An 18,336-nucleotide genomic window follows, 5' to 3' on the forward strand; every position below is an offset into this window, starting at 1 on the left:
GCTTAGTCTTTGGACAAAGAGATTATAGTTCCACAAACTATGCTTTTGAGTAAGGCTAGTTTGAGAAATTTAGAAGATGGTGAGATTTCCTTGAAACCATTAGGAATTGTTTTTGTTGGTAAAAACAAGAAGGGCAATAACTCCAAATGCCTGTTTCAAGTGTGTGATGTCAAAAGGTATACTACACCTCATTACACAAATCTCATGGTTTGGATGAATAGCTGTGCCAAAAATAATGAAAAGGAGAAAGCCGAGATTCGGAAGATCGTTAACTGGTATGCTGAAATCCGAAGGGTTATCCATCAAGCTGCGAAGATTTTAATGACCTGGTTCGTCACTACTCACAAAGGGGGAGAATGTAGATGTCGAATTTAGTTGTGAGGTGTCGAATGTCATTATTAGTTTCGATAGTTTGTAACTTTATTACAATGACATGTTAGGTTTCGAAACTTACTGTGTCTAGTCCCTTGTTTTTTTGTTCGCTTTCATGCATCCTATAAATAGGGAGATGTACTAGAGTTAGATAAGAACTTTGGTGTAATTTTCTGAAACACTCTGCACTCATTGAAAGATTATTCAGCCAAACAGATATTATTTAGATCTTGTGTTCATCATTCATTCTTTACTCTGATTTCGTAATTCATACTCGATTTCATTGCAAGTACAAAACCACCGCTGCCAACTCTAAATCATGAGTGGAGTAGTTTTGTTCATGGATCTTCAGCTGTCTGGATGCATATTCAGTTACTTTATCTCTCTGGGTTTGAACACAACATAGCCCAACTCCAGATGCATCATTGTAAACTGCAAAGTCTTAAACTCTATCGGGTAAAGTAATTATTGGTGCTTCACACACTTGTTTCTTTAATTTTTCAAAAGCTTCTCCATGCTTCACACTCTATGTGTAGGGAGCCCCTTTGTAGGTCAATGCTTACAATGGAGTAGCTACTGAAGAAAAGCCTTGGATAAACCTTCGATCATATCTAGCTAATCCCATAAAACTATGAATCTTAGTGGGACTTTTTTGTGTTTCCCACTTTATTAACACCTTAATCATTGTTTGGTCAACCATTATGCCTTCTTGGTTAACCACATGACCCATGAATTGAACCTCTCGGATCCAAAAATCACATTTGGAGAACTTTTCATACAACTTATCTGATGTGCACAAAGTATACCTATCAACTTTTAAATTTATAACCTAACTAAGTTAACTAACTTATGCACCTATAAGCAGTGTACCTAGTCAGATTATAGAATAGCTTAGGTAAGTCGGTTGTCGAACACAGGGAACGAAATTTAATTAATTAAGATAGATAATTCTAATTAAACTAAGACAAAAAACTTAAAGTGGGGTATTACTGATTTTGCAAGATCAGAAGAAATTAATTCAAATTATTATCCAATTAACAATTAAACAAGCAAATAAAAACGAATTACTTCAAGATTTAAAGAGTACTTCTTTTTAAATCCGATTTCCCCTTCTCCTATGGTTGATTTCTAATGGATGGAATATCTTGATTACAAATTCATTAACTAGTTACTATGATCAAATACTTAAATGTATCAATTTATGAATTACCATGCAATGGTCAAGCACGAGTTAAAAATGAAATCGATATAAGCACAAATTGGACTATAAATGATAAATCTAATAGTTACTTTCCTATCATCAAGTTAAGTAATCAAGCAAAAAATAAGATTAATTATGCTATGTAACACAATTAAAGTTTCTAGCTTTAATTGCCTGATCTAAGATGTGATTAACCATAACTCTAATTATTTAATGATCATAAACAATTAGGTAACAAATTCATGCAACTAGATTGATCTTTTACCACACATAACTTGATTCTTAAGCAATATAAACTAGAACTTCAACATGCTAGGATCTTTATTATCAAACACGAGTAAAATCAACATAAAACATCCATAAGTAGAAATCAACACAATAGGATCAAGTTCATCTTCACCAAACAGAAGTATGAGGTTTTTAGCCTCTCATAATAGTAGAAAAACACACTAAATCAATGAAATTTAGACTAGGCATGAGTAATGTTTAGCAAACAGAATGGATCTATGTAGAATTATTCTAAATATCTTCAAATCTTGAGTTCCAATCAATTTTTGATCTTCTCCAAGATTTCCGGAGGGTTTTAGTCGCAATCCCTCACAGAAAATTGGCCAGAAGTCTTCCCATCTGACCTAATGTTCGAATACATATAGTTTCCATAAATATGATCACCACAGTTTGGTAAATTGGCACCATGTCGTTGTCTTCTATGAAATCCCGTATTCTCCAAGTCACCTCAAGGATTGCAAAGCTTCCAATTCCCACGTCATGGTTGGTGATCAGCACGTCATGGGCTTCAGTCTTCAAGCCTTTTTGACTTCTTTTTTCCTTAGCCCACATTTTTCTGCTTCCAGCCCCTTGTTTGCTTCCTTTTCATCCCAAGCATGTCTTTACTACTTCAAAACAGATTTTAAACATAATAAGTATCGTATGTCCCAAAACAAGCATAACCGTAGCTAAAAGTATTAGAAATATGCACTAAATATATGACTAAATATGCACATATCGAAATACCCAACACTTGTATTTTCCTTTCCTTCAAGCAAAACTGATTTTAATATTATCATACCATTACATCGACACCTTAGATACCAGCATCGCATAAGACAATCCACTTTGAGCCTCTCCATTACATCAAGACTGGAATGCATGTATTTGTGTCTAAATCCTAGTTACCTCCCAGTCCTCATTTTATGCATCACTCCGAATCCATCCCCAGAAAACTTTCTTAACCTGAAGGTATTTTTGGTTAGGCTCTCAAGCATACATATGGAAAAATAACTTATAAAGAAAAATTACAATATAAAATAATAACTTGGAAATTTGCCTTATTTCTTCATTTCTTCAAGATCTTCATAACTTTGTAAGCTTTTATTCACTCAGACTTTGCAACTTTTTTTTTTCTTCTCTATTTTTTTTCTAAATTTTTTTCTTTTTTCACATCTTTTTCACTTTTTTTTTCTCTCAAACTAAAAAATCTAAAAATAAAAACATATGCTCAAGCAGGGGAACTTAACTTCAACCTTTATTGGTTAAAGGTATTAGTCTAAAGTACAATGACTACATAAGCTCTCCTGGATACATTTATGGTACATGATGCTAAACATATTATGTCTCTCAAACTAAGCAAGTCTGTGTTTTTGTCCCACGATTTCACTAAGACTGGGACGCCACAAATACACTATAACATATATTGGCTCAAACAAACATCAAAACTCGCATCGGATCGTCCCACACAACACTGACAACCTAGGTTTCAACACAAAAATATAACAATTTTTAACTAGATTCAATTTTAGATCATTATTTCAAATATTTCTAATAATTTTTTTTTAAATCCTAGTCATTTTTTTTTGAATTTTTAGCGGTATGCTTGTATTCCTAAATTTCGAGCCCCTACCCCACACTTAATTGATGAAATGTCCACATTGCATACTTAAACCATCAAAGAACATAATCATATAGAGAAATGGAACATACTCCCCTGGGGTAGTACTGACGAGATCGAATTCTGAAACTTGTGTGATGGAGATCTCGTAAAATTTGCAGGAAACAGTACTTCTGGACTCTTTTCTCGTGAATGTAAATGTGTCAGATCAAAATAAACCAAAGAAACATCTTCAAAAAGTGTGTTGAACCTCATCCACGACGTGGAAAAGCATCACCGCTTCGTGGTGTCGATCAAGAATTCGTCATGATTGCGAAAAATAAGAATGTCACGACATGGTCTAGTGATGCCACGTCGTGGGAATAGGTCTGACACAATTCAGTTGTGATAATATCAAATGCCATGACGTGGAGATGATGGCCACGTCATGGTGACTTCTCAGAATGTCTTCTAGAGCCAAAATAATGCATCTTTACTTCTTAATGGCTTAGGACCATTCCCGACCTTTTCTTTCTGTAAAATTCTTCAAAAATCTTCTCTTCATCTAGTGGAAACCCCACACTTATTAAAAAATATGGTCTTCATTCTTCAATTGTAATTCTCCAAAAATCTCACGACTTTTTCTTCAATTAAGCTCTTTCACTGATTCACATGCTTACTACAAAATAAGATCAAAAGACTAGAGAAACACATCATCATTCGGTTAAAATAAAATAAAACTAAAAATAAAAATAAAAAATAAAAAGAAAAATCAAAAAGAAAATGCAAACTCTTAAAAATCGGGTTGCCTCCCGAGAAGTGCTTCTTTTTGTGGAGTCGTGAGCCGGACTTCTTCCCACTCTACATTGTTGTGATTGGGAGTGGGTTCTCCCTTTGCTCCTTCCATCTTCTCCTGTATGCTTGGACCCGTCGAATGTACGCTCTCCTTGAATTTTTCCCTTTTCGTTTTATTATCGCAAGCTTCAAGCTTTCTTTTAACTCCTTGGGACTTACCGTCATTCGAACTCTTGACTTCATTTTCAGCTAACTCCTGTTTGTATAGCTCCATTCCATCAAGTTTCACTTCCTTTCCTTCTTGATAATCTTCTTCATCACTTGAAGTTATCTCTTCGCTTTCACAAACCTTTTCCTCTTGAATTTTTGGTGTAGTAAAGGCATAGATATCAAAGACCGTTGAGATAAAGGCTCTTGGCTTGGTAGGCTTGAATTATTCTTTAGGTTTTTCTATTATTTGGAGCTCTTCTTGTTGGATTAGGTGTCTAAGCCTATAAATATAATTGGTATATACTTGAATTGATAGTAGCACAATCCTTTTGGGTTGCCCTCAAAACTAGCAACTAGACAGGATGACTTTTTGAGTGAGAGAGGTTGAATTTATTATTTAAATAATAAATTGAAATAAATGATTTATTAATGTATTATGAAAAATATATATTAATTAGAAATCATATTATTTAATTAATAGTTAATCAGAAATTAATTGAAATTAATTATATTAATTAAAAGTGTAGGGGTTGTTTGGCAATTTATTGATAGTTGAGGAAATGGGCTCTAGAACCTCCCTAGAAGGGGTTGGACGAAAACTTCTAGGAAGACCCTAGAATTTTCGTCCAAAGGCCTTTGGATGGGAGTTCATGGGCTGCTTGGTCCCTAAGTTAAGGGAATTAGGGTTTCCTCCTTAAACCCTAGCTTTGGCTCTAAGCTACCTCACCTATTTAAAGGACCTTACCGCTTCTCATTTTTGGCCACTTGATTCCTTAGAAGAATAGCCGAAATTCATAGCACTCCTCTCCTCTCTCCTCTTTCATCCACTTGCTTAGTTTGGGTGTGAACCATTAGAGGCGTGATACTTTTGACGCATGCTCTCAAAGTTCAAGAAGACTAATATTTCATTGTTATTTCTATGTAAAAATTAAGGTATGTTATTCTTAACCCAATTAGTGATTTCAAAATTGTACTACTACTATTAGGGTTTCCCAATTTATGTTCAAATGTTGTATGTTCAATTAGGGAAAAAATAGATCGAGAAATTAGGGTTGCATGCACACATAGTTTTTTGTTTGTTATGCTTAAAATCCATCAGTGGTATCAGAGCCTTGACTTGTTTTCTATTGAATTTGATTGCATTTGTTTGAATTTGATCAATTAGGGTTTATGGCAATTAAACCCTAATGGACTAGGGTTTTCGAAATTAGGGTTGCTTAGGCCTTAAGTTTTGAAAATTAGGAAAGGGTTTTAACCCTTTCCCTTGACCTACAAGTTCTGAAATTTAGGGTTTCCTTAACCCTCCATAATTTCGAAAATGGCAAGGATAAATACCCTTGCCTTCCTCCCCAAGATTTGCCTTTTTCGAAAATTAGGGTTTTTGGTAGGGATTTCTTATTTTTGGTAATTATCTCCTTATATGATTAATTGGTTAATTGTAAGATTTGGTGTATCCTCCCATGATTTTTGAAAGTTAGGGGAAAGGATTAGGATTAAATTATCTTGATTAATTTAATTGGATAATCCTCAAATTGATTTAATAAATTAATTAAATGTTTGGTTTAATTTTAAATTTAAATTAAATTTTCTTTAATTTCGAAATTTAAGATTTAAAAACCCTAGTATTTTGAGAAGTTTAAAATACATCATTATGGATCTTATTATTAATTTAATTAAGTGATTAATTAAAAGATAATTAATATATCTATAAATTGGTTTAAATTTAATTAAATTAAAAGTTTAATTTAGTAAAGGATTAAACCCTTGCTATTTTAAAATGTTTTAAAATACACCTTATACTATGTATATAATTAAAGTTTAATATATACTATATGTATAAGACTAATTCAGTCGAACCGCTAGTACGCCTCATTCACGAAGCCGATCTATAAGGGGAGTTTAAGGAAGCGGCCTATAAAAGGACCGTCATTGGGTATCCACTCTTACCCATCACTCCCTTGATTGGTGGAGGGTCGTTAGCCGAATGGGTTTGATAGGACATAACCTTATTAAAAGTATAATGATGAAAAGTAACTAAACTATTTTCTAAAATCCCACTCTTAGTTACTTTAAGAAAAATGTGAATTTGATGCTAACCCATGAAATTGCACATTGCACTTTATTGGTCGTTAGTGTAGCGTGTGTGGTTAACCGACATACTAATATGGACTAATAAGGAGTGGCAATGGATGTATCGTAAATTATCATTGATTAATGGAGCGCGTGTGGTTAACCGACACATTAAAATCAGATGATAAATGACATCGAGAGTGCCAAACTAATTTGCATGGTTATTCACATCTCGTTTGTGATCCTCGGCATCCCACTCACAAAGTGAGAGGATCCTAGCCTTAATTTTATGAATCTCAAATGATCTAGGAGTTTCATGAGATTGAAATTGGTAAATGCCTTACCTACTTAAAATAGATTCAAATTTGATTACGGCATCCCTCTTCAAAGTTCGAATCGAAAATGTGGATCCTAGCCTTAATTTTAATTTATGGGTTAATAATTATGGATTAAAATCAACTAACTTGAATTATCTTTTCTCCTATTATAGATGTCATGTCCAGACAATAATGGTCTTCCTCGTTCTTCTGGAAATGTTTTTCCTCTATCTAAAGATGATCTTCCACATGTTGATCAAGGTGAAAGAATGTTCCCTTTTTCGAGAAATTATGGAACTCGAGACCATGCTTCTTCAACTCTTCCTCCTCCCCCTCCAGTGACTCTCCCAAATTCATTTTTCCTTTAAGCTGAAAAATACGAAGTCACTCAAGCCCTGTTGGCATGTAAACATCAAGATGGAAAGTCTATGTGTGCGCATGTTCTGAAAATGAAATCGCAGATTGACTGATTGGGGATGTTGGGTGTCGTTTTCCCAAGGGAGCTGGCCATTGACTTGGTTCTACTTTCGCTTCCTGAGTCATATAGTCAGTTCATTAAAGACTACTATGTCAGGGACCACGACGTGACCCTAATTGATCTAACATATATGTTGATTGCTGCTTAAGCAGAAATGCTTAAAAGCACAAGTCAAGTAAAAGTGTTTGAAGGATCTGTCTCCAAAATTTTCATGGGCATTGATAATGGCAACAATGGTAGTCCAGAAAAGGTTTATCGTCCCAATGGAAAGGGATCAACCAAGTTCAAACCGTTTGATCATATGGTAAAGAGAAAGGCTAGTTTTGTGATAGTTCAATGTGCTAATCCTAAAAGGTTCATATGTTTCTATTGCCAATTGGAGGGGCATTGGTTGCAAAGTTGCCCAGACTACCTAAAAGATCTTAGAGATGGTAAAGTCAAGTTGTGTGACTCTACTTCAGGTACATCCATTATCTAACTCCATTATAAATAAGTTCATATTCATAGATTCTCATTACATGATGTGATGATCACATTTTTATGTTTATGTAGAATCTAAACGAAAGAAGGAAGCTTAAGAAGAGTCAGCTGAATTGGATCGTGAGAGATGGATCTCTGTCGCATGGTTCGATGATTAGATTTTTGAGCTACTGCTTAGGAGTTATGATAGATTGCTTTGTAAATGTCTAGAAACATTGTTTTCATATTTTTTCATTGTAAGGACAAAATTTTTCCGCTTATTAATAAAAGTGAATTTTTTGATTTATCTAGTTTATATTTCCATGCAATGGCATTTATGAAAATTGGTGGTTAAATTTCTACTATTAGCAATGTTAAATATGGATTTGATTCTTAGTTATATCATTTGTGGTAATGTCAAAATTGGCAAAGTTAAAAGGAATTCTCATCGCCCAAGTTTCAATTGGATAGAACTTGGAATCATACATTTCGAATAGTGTAATGTATGAGAATCCTAATCGTTGGAAGATTATGACTAATTCGTTGATCACATGTTTATGTGAGTCAAGTGAAGGACTAAAGGATCTAGTACACTTTGATGTGGTCTGTAACGTCTGCAGATTCGAGTTAGTCAATTTAGAGACCTTAAGTGTCAAAAATGACTTTTTGATAGAAGAATATGTAGAATAAATAATCTTAACTAAGTTATAGTATATGTCACAAAGGTCCCCTACATATAAAGAACACTGAAATTCGAGTTATAACGAAGAAGTTGTGACCCGTCGAAGTTTTCCGGCTAAACCAACACGGCACCGCGTAACGTAAAAAGTGAATTTTTGATAAATTACTTTTTAGCCTTAGGGATCTAAAAAAAGGTCGTAGTATATGTTAAACAGAGAATGTACATAAAAAGAACGTCAAAATCTAACTTTGTATGAGGAAGTTATGCTTTTTTTAAGATTTAGCACAGCAGTGCACAGCTCGGAATTCAAATTTTTGATCGACTGCTTTTATCCGACACAATCTAAACGAGAAGTGAAGATCTTGCTAATAAGAACTCAATGATATAAAGACAGACGAAAACGGACGTCGGATGACAAATTTATGAATTTTTAATAGACTTAATTAGTCTAAGCTTGTTAAAATATAACTTTAAAAAAAATCAAAATTAGCCGACAGAGTCTAAATAAAAGTTGTAGATTACGTCGATACTTACGCGTGGATATAAAGATTATATAAAACGGAGCTCGTATGCAAAAGTTACGGACTTTAGAAGTTGTGTATATGCTGATGCGAGGAGGGTGACGTGGCTTAATCTCGACCCTTGCTTTCTCTCCACGGTCTCGCATGCGGAGCTGATAGATTCCCCCTCGTACGTGCAACATAGCCCCTCGTACATGCAATGTACTGATTATGTGCAACGTACTCCGAGGGTACGCCCAGCATACTGCGCAGCTCTAGCCTATAAATAGGTGTGATGTTCTCCTCATTTCTTCACACCACAACCTTTCTTTCTCTCTCAAACATCTTTCTAAACCCCTACCAATCCCTAGTAACTCCCAATTGATAGAGGTGAGTCTCGGAGCGCTAGAAGGCTCCAAGAAGAAGAGCTTTCGGATCAGAAGTTCGGCCCCCGCAGAGCCCGGTTCCTAGCCAAACCCCCTTATAAGTGAGTTATGCTTACCCTACTTTAAGTATGGCTTATATTTGAGTTTATTATCATTATTATGAACCAATAAACAATATATGTGCTAAGTAATATAAAATATAAAGTGTTATTATAATATCTTTTAACTACTCGCGATATGGGGAATCTGGTTTGAAGGGCCGCATAGGGTTGTTGGATTTCAGAACAGCTTAAATGCCAAAATGGTCCTGCCCTCCGGTGTTTCATGTCTGGCCCGTGTCTGTACATAGTAGTTGAAAAGTATTGTTTAACACTTATAAAACAATATCTCTTATATACCTTGAGTTAATTAGTTGCAATAAATATTAAACTAAAACTTAGCCATTATAATGTTATGTTTCGTCGAAGGAAAAGACGATTGTTAGAAGCGAAGCGCTGTCCGAATTTCGAGTCATCACTTTAACAAGTGAGTGCATAGTTACTTTCATCTTACACATAGAATTGAAGTTTTAATACATGCTATATGTGCTTATTATCTGTGTTCCTGATATCTATGCTAGATGAACGACTTATACATGTTTTACATGATTTAAACTGTTTATGTATTTTATACCTATAAATTTCTTTGGTAATGATGGGTAGATGAGTGACGAGCGATATGTGATGATAGCAAGGTGATGATAACTAGGTGATGATAAATATATGATTCTGAGTAGGTGATGTAAGATAAGAGATTATTATGAGATGCCATAACCTTGACATACGATGTTGCTATGTAGTCATCTACCAGAGTATAGATGGCGACCACTGATTAATCTAAACAAGTAATGTGGAAATACCGACAGACTCATAACCTGTAGGTGATGAATTACGATTTCATGCGATGTAGTAACTACATATTCATGCGATGATAGTCTAACCCTTACTGGACACGTATTGGGGGAGTAATCCCCGAAACAGTATTGTCTATGCGATGTAGGCGATGATCCTTAGGAACAAACATATAAGGAAATACGATGTAAGGCGATGAGAGGTAAACACGAGATAGGAGATGATCCATAGGGAAGAATAAATAAAGATAATGAGGATGGGTAATCAGGTTAATTGTTTGGCATGGAGTATGTGAAGAAACAAATTAACTATATTATTGTGGGCTGAAAACCGTATGTACTCAACAGGTTTCCCAACCTAACCCATTCAGTTTATTTGTATCACAGGTATCGATACGAAGACACATTACACTGAGAGATTAAAGGAGATATAAATCATTAGTGTAAATAAATGTTCGGTCTATTTATGCTTATGTTTCCGTATTGACGATGACATCCCAATGTTTTAATATAAACAAAATACATTTCTTCGGAAATGCTTTGATAATATATTTATCATGTTTTCTGGGAACAAATTCCGCAACATATTTCTTTAATATGGATACTTTGATTTTTAAATAAGCATAAATAATTTTTTTTAAAATGACCGTGTATTTGGGGATGTCATAGTTGGTATCAGAGCATTAGTTTAAGCGAACTAGGAATAAGGAGTTATTTCTAGACTTAAACTTCGAATGCTAAGCGACAATTATGAGATGAGTGTCTGCTATATTTTAGACACAAGCACTAGCTTATTTTAGGAATGATGACTAAAATGCTTTTATGTGCTAAATGAATTATGATATAGCTATAAAGATGCCTTATATGCTATTAATTGATCGGATCTATGGTCTATTGCTGACCGAATCTACAAACTTTATATGTTCAGATTTCTAAACATTTAAATACGGTATTAGAACTGACATGTAACTTTTCGAAATGATAAGGAGATTTATATGTATATCATAAATGAAGATTTCCTATCTTAGTTCTCGTCGCTGTACACTGAACATCTGCTAGAGTGTAGAGATCGAAATGGTGAGAACTCACAGCAGATTAGGAAATGCTAATGGGAACCAACAACCTGAACCACCAGAGATTGAGCATGCAGCTGTACCCGAGCCAATCACGATGGCAGGAGTCCGGGCAATGATACGGACTATGATGACCGAACAAAGGGAGGAGATGAGGCAAATGTTGCTTAATAGGGATGAACCTACTGTGCCTGTTGTGCAGCCAGAACTGAATGAAGAGTTGTCAGAATAGAGAATTACAGTCGTACTATGAGTCAAGTTGGACCCCGAGTGGCCAGGAGGAACAACCCGGACAGAGGGATTGACAGGGATGGGCTTATGTATAACAACATCTTTGGTGCCAAACCACCAAGTCTTTTTGGAAGCCCAAAGCTAGTGGAAATTATGGACAGGATCTCCGAGATGGAAATGGTATTTGAAAGCTGCAACTGCAGCGATAAGCAAAAGACCGTCTTTGCAGTCAGACAACCAAAGACCGGTGTTTTAAGTTGGTGGAAGTTGTTGGCAGATACAATGCCATGGGGACAAGCCATACGGATGCCTTGGGAAGCATTCATGGAGCAGTTGAAAATGCAATACTTCTCGGAGATAGATCTGATAGACCTAAACAACGAGTTTCAGAATCTGAAGAAAGGGAAGATGAGTGTTGATGAGTATGCCACCGCATTCACCGAGAGAATGAAGCTATTCCCCTACTTGGTGCCTAATAAACTCTCCAAGATAGATAGGGTTGCTAACGGATTGCCAACGGACTTTGGCCCAACGGTCAAAATGGCAACTACTTTGAAGACAATCGTTAGGGCAGCTAAGAATGTAGAGACCCAGATAAGAGAAAAGGGTCTAGAAAAAGATAAGATGGGAGAAAAGAGGATATTGAGGTATCCACAAGATCTGATAATAAATGAAGATTCACAAATTCCAACCTAGACGACCAAAAGGATGGAAGTAGTACTGGAGCCAAGTGGTGTGAGAAGTGCAAGAAGAAGCACTTCAGAAGACGTGATGGAGAATTGACTTGCTATAAGTGTGGGAGGACCGATCACTATTCCAGAGATTGTACATTCGACAACAGGAAGTGTTATGAATGTGGAGATGGTGGGCATATTTCGAAGAACTGCCCAAAGAAAAATGAAGCTACAAGGCAAAATGTTTCGCCGAAGCCAAAGGCAAGAGCATTTTAGATGATCCTTGATGAAGCAGGTGACAACGCAAGGGGTTAGGAGTAAGGATCTATAAAGTAGCCATATAGATGGTATCATATTGTGTAGCTTATTATAAGAGGCATAGTGTAGGGTGAACTTGAACATCTATGTAATCGTTTCAAGAAATAATATAAACCTTGGTTATGCTATCCGATGTGTTAAATGACTATGTGAAATTCTTGTATGGTGACTTGGAGAACTGCGAGACAATACTTGGGACGAGTCTGAGTAGGTGTGAAAGGTAGTAGAGGCCTATACTACCGGAAGCACGAGACTCACACTTGGATCAGGGAAAATCATAAGGTTACCAAGGCACTAGTAATTGATTCTGTTTGATTCATGTCTGTCGTTACCATCTTTTCGGTAATGACTAATAAGATGATAGTTATTCTGACCCTAATGGTCATATCAAATCGAGTCCGACTAAGATGAGTATGTTACGTGGTTCAGAGAACCAAGATCGATGTAGCATCTGAGTTAAGCCAGGCGATTGAAGATTATTGAAGCAATCAATAGAAGTATCGCGATCGGTGTTAAAGTAAGAGCTTGTAGCTAGAACTGCTACATGCTAGAATGTGATTATATCACATTAGAACATGAAGGAAGGAAACTTCTATTATGGAATTTGACTCTAAAAAGACATAATTCTAAGCATTGCATCACACAAACAGAGGTCATTAGGACATGACCCATTGGTCTGTTACGATAATCAATGTAACGAACATTTCTTAAGTTTAGTAGGAGTCCCCAATAAGGATTGATTTTGTAACTCGAATGTTACAATTGAAAGTCCAACATAGGATAAAGAGCGGGTGCAAGATTGAGCACCGCCAACAGTCAAGAAGTCCCAGAGTTAGAAACTCGTTAGAAAAAGATGTAAGAGTTACAGTTATTACCTAGGATGAAAAGATGGAGTCATTATACAAGCCCTGTTTCATTGATGATTCCGGGACGTAATCATCCTAATGAGGAGATAATTGTAACGCCCGCAGATTTGGGCTAGTCAATTTAGAGACAATAAGCGTCAAAAATGATTTTTTGATAGAAGATTATGTAGAATAAATAATCTTTACTAAGTTATAGTATATGTCACAAGGATTCCGTACATATAAAGAACGCTGAATCTGAGTTATAATGAAGAAGTTATGACCCGTCGAAGTTTTACGGCTAAGCCAGCACGACACCGCATAACGTAAAAAGTGAATTTTTGATAAATTAATTTTTTCCTTAGGGATCTAGACGAAAGTCGTAGTATATGTTAAACTGAGAACATACATAAAAATAACGTCCAAATCTAACTTTGTTTAAGGAAGTTATGATTTTTCTAAGATTTAGCATAGCATTGCAGAACCCGGAATTCGAATTTTAGATCGACCGATTTTAGCTGACACAATCTAAACGAGAATTGAAGATCTCATTAATAAGAACTCAATGATATAAAGACAGACAAAAACGGACGTCGGATGACAAAGTTATGAATTTTTAACGGACTTAATCAATCTACATTTCTTTTACAATGGTTTAATGTTACAATGACAAATTTCCCTCAACTTTGACTTCAAAAGCAATTCATTTGATTCTAAATAGATTTTTTTTTGTTTATAAGCTATGAAATATGAAAGTTATGATGGCAATATTGGTTTGGAACAAAATTTGAAATCTTTTTTTGTGTACAAGCTATGTTGGCAATGCTGTGAATTTTTTTTTTGTTTATAAGCTATGAAAGCTGGAATGTTTTTTGTCTATAAGCTATGTTGACCTTAATTGTTCTATTATTATTTAAGATGATGTTGATTCATTGGTAGAAAATTATTTTAATGTTAAAATTGTTCTTGATCTTGATAAAACTTATGATAAATTACTTTAAATATTAATGTTTTAGGATGTTGGTTTGGAACGAAAGTGAGGACAAAACTTTTCCTGATGCATGTATTCATGAACTAACCACTAATGGTCGTGAGGGTTCTGGGCTTAAGGCTAGTTCATGGAAGATAGTACGCGAAAAATTGATGAACGAACACGGTAAAGAGGTTGATCAGAAGCAAATGAGAAACCACTTTGACTACTACAAATCAAAGTATGTTGCTTGGGTGAAACTGAAAAACAAAACCGGCAATATATATGACCTTATAAAAAATAAATTTAACCTGACTGATGAACAATGGAAGGAAGAGGGGAAGGTAATATTTTTATAACAAATGCTATTATAATTATTTTTATAAAAAATACTAATATTTATAAAAATTGTAAACAGTTGAACAAGTTCGTGTTGTCATTGAAAACTAAACCCCTGCTGTTTCCTGATCTTTGCACCCAACTATTTGAAGGTTCGACCTCAACCGGCTTTCAAAGTTGGGGGCCATCTTCTACACTCCCTCGTCCTGTAGAAGACTTCAGTGCCCATGATTTTGATGATGATGTTCCAATGGAAACCTCAACACAACACGTAAGTGCAAGTGAAAAATCTTCGGGGCGTTCAAAAAATACGGAAGTTGGTGGAAACAAAAGAGTTGGTGGAAAAAAGAGAGATGCAAGTGCATTAGAAGTTGAAGAGGAGATTACCAAGCTTGCAAGGTCGTTAGTGGAAAAAAATGAAAGAATTGAAAAAAGTGAAATGGATAAGGATGTTGATGCGTGTATGGAGAAATTAAACAAAATGGAATGGGGAGAAGAAGATGAAAGACACAAGTCCGCTCTTTTGCTATTTGGTGAAAGTGCTGATGTTAGAAAAGTTTGGTTACGACTTTTGCATACTAGTTGTGAGTCGTGGGTGATGGGTGCGGGTAGGAAGTATGGTTACCTTTGATGATGTTTACTAGTTTTTTTATTGCATGACTTTTGGATCCTATGTTTGATGAATTTTTTGGATGTTACTTTAGATGATGTGTACTAGTTTTTTTTGTTATGTGACTTTTGTTACTTTGGATGATATTTGGATATTGAATATGACATTTGTTATTTACTATTTTTTTGTTATATAACCTTTGTTATATGACTTTTGTTACTTTAACATGTTACCTAATTGTTTGTAACAGGTCAAGTATGGTTTCTGATGGTGAAGTTGTAGCTTTTCTTTTACTTGTGTTTTATTGGTTGAGGTCAAACCGGCGCAGGCTAATCAGAATTCATAGAATTAGAGATAACGATTCAAGCGGGTATGCGTATACGTAAGATTTGATGTACGAAGACCCTACACAATGTTTCGATATGTTGCGTCTTACACAAGAGGCATTTTATTTATTATGCAACCATTTTACCCAAAAAAATTGGTTGCAAGCTAGTAGGACAATAAGCATTGAAGAGAAGATGGCTATATTCTTACATGTTATAGGACATAATGAACGTTTTCACGCAGTTAAGGGAAGATTTCATCACTCCACACAAACGATTCATCAATGTTTTCACGAGGTCCTAATAGCAATGATGTGTTTTGCAAAAGAAATTATAGTACCAACAACTCCTAATCCAACAAGACATAACCCGGAACGACAGAGACGGTTAAAAAATATTTTTTCCGGAGCAATAGGTGCATTAGATGGAACTCTTGTACATGCGGTTGTACCCGTTGATCAACAAACTCGTTATAGAGGAAGAGTAAAAGGATAATGTTTTCAAAATGTAATAGGAATTTGTGATTTTGATATTATATTCACCTTTGTTTGGGCTGGATGGGAGGGTATAGCACATGATTCAGGAGTTTTGAAAGAAGTTGCATTCAATTCAACTTCTGGATTTCCATTTCCTCCACCAGGTTTGTAGTCTTTATATAATTTTTATTATTTATCTTCTTTATATAATATGTGTCATTATATAATATGTGTCACTTTCATTTGCAGATAAATATTACCTTTGTGATGCCGCATATACAAACACTCGTGGGTTTATGGCTCCATACCGCAATACTAGGTATTGGTTAGCCGATTTTCGAAGAGGCAGACCTTTAACTAGAGAAGAAAGGTTCAATTATGCTCATGCACAACTTAGAAATGTTACTGAGCGTGCTTATGGTGTATTGAAGGCGAGATTCCCAATCTTAAAACAAATGGCTCCTTATCCTTTTACAGTGCAAAGAGACATAGTCATTGCTTGTGTCGCGGTCCATAATTTCATAAGGAAATACAATATATAGAAGATGACTTGTTTACAAATTTTGAGGAGGACACTATGGTTATTCCTGACGTCCAAGGTGGGGGAATTGATAGAGAAAACATACAAGGCATAGAATGGGGTCCAGAAGTCGGTGAATATATGCATGTTTTGCGTGATCAGATTGCAAATCAACTACTTTCACCTACTTTACATTAAATTGTTATGTTATTTTAAATTTCATTATGTTTTTATTTGGATATTAAATGATTTATGTTTAATTTACATTTTGTATGACATTTTTTATTTGTGTGTAATTTACATTTTGTATGACAATATGTATGTTTTTATATTATTCAGCAACTTAATCCATCACTATATATAACAACAGGGTAAAATGGTCATTTTTCATCACTCAGCACATTCAGTCAGATGTACAATCAAACAACAGGATTTCTTACTCAGTCAGGATTTCTTACCCAGACAGACCTTTCCCAGTCAACATTTTCTCAGTCAGCAACTATCAAACAGGGCCTTAGCCTTTCTCTTTACCATTGGGTCAAAATGACTTGACCATGGCTGATCCCTTTCCATTGGGAAGAGAAAGCTTTTCTGGATTTCCCATGTTACCGTTGTCAATGTCCATGGAAATTTAGGAAGTAGATCTTCCAATCAAATTTGCCCTCTCAAGTTTGTGACTGGGATGCCGAGGATCACAAATAAGGTGTGAATAACCATGCAAATTGACCTGGTACCCTTAATATTTATCACCTAATCAATGTTCCGGTTACCTACACGTGCTCCTCCGATCTATGATAAACATTAAGTCACCCTTTTCCACTCTTACTAGTCCATGTTAGTGTGCAGGTTACCCACACACGCTCCACCAACGACTTGGTAAGGTACAAAGTGTAATTTCATGGGTTAGCACCAAATTCACATTTTTCCTAAGTAACTAAGATTGGGAATTTATAAGTGTTTAGTTGCTTAGTATTTATCATTATACTTTTAATGAAGGGAGAATTAATGTCATGTCAAACCCGTTCGGCTAACGACCCTCCACCAGTCAAGGAAGCGGTGGGTGAGAGTGAACACCCATTAAACTGCCATTTTATAGGCAGTAACCTTATACCCCCCTTATATACCGGCTTCGTGAATGAGGCCTACTAACGGTAAGACTGACATACTCTTATACATATATATAAATATTAAATCTATAATATTATAATAGTATAAGGGTTGAATTTTAAACTATTTAAAATCTAGGGTTTGGAACTAAAGAATACATGGGGGGGGGGTAACTTTACAAATTCCAAAACTTGAGGGAAAGTTTTGAACAATTCAAGACATATGGTTTCCATAACTTATGAGTTTAAAGTAGTTTTAATGAAAAAAAAAACTCTTCAAGTTCCATAACTTGAGGACAAGTTATGGAAGACTTTAAAAACATTAAAAGAATGAGACTCTTCATTTTCATAACTTATGGAAATCTCATGAGTTATAAAAATCATAAATGAGACTTTTCATATAACTTGAGGACAACTTACAAAACACATTTTATGAACAAATTTTAGATCAATTTGGATTGAAAACAAATTATCACATAATTTTTCTATTAATCTAAACCAACTCATAAGAACAGGATAATTAAAATCAAACAATTTTCATGCAATTTGTCTAACCATTAAACTAATACAAAACATGAATCCATTGATAATTATCTTTGAAATTGGATTAGCATGAACATTA

The 18,336-nt window shown here is 35.1% G+C and overlaps 1 protein-coding gene across 1 annotated transcript; it reads left to right on the forward strand.

Annotated features, from left to right (window-relative positions):
• The first annotated feature begins 15,924 nt into the window (after positions 1-15,924).
• Positions 15,925-16,630, forward strand: LOC145130475 (uncharacterized). Its single transcript, XM_079065271.1, has 3 exons — positions 15,925-16,095; positions 16,177-16,252; positions 16,338-16,630. Exons 1-3 carry the CDS (start codon positions 15,925-15,927, stop codon positions 16,628-16,630), a joined length of 540 nt encoding a protein of 179 aa, XP_078921397.1.
• Positions 16,631-18,336: the final 1,706 nt, after the last annotated feature.

The sequence above is a fragment of the Lactuca virosa genome, chromosome 8, assembly GCF_052849685.1.
Source record: "Lactuca virosa cultivar CGN04683 chromosome 8, Lactuca_virosa_CGN04683_v6, whole genome shotgun sequence".
Lineage (NCBI taxonomy): Eukaryota > Viridiplantae > Streptophyta > Magnoliopsida > Asterales > Asteraceae > Lactuca > Lactuca virosa.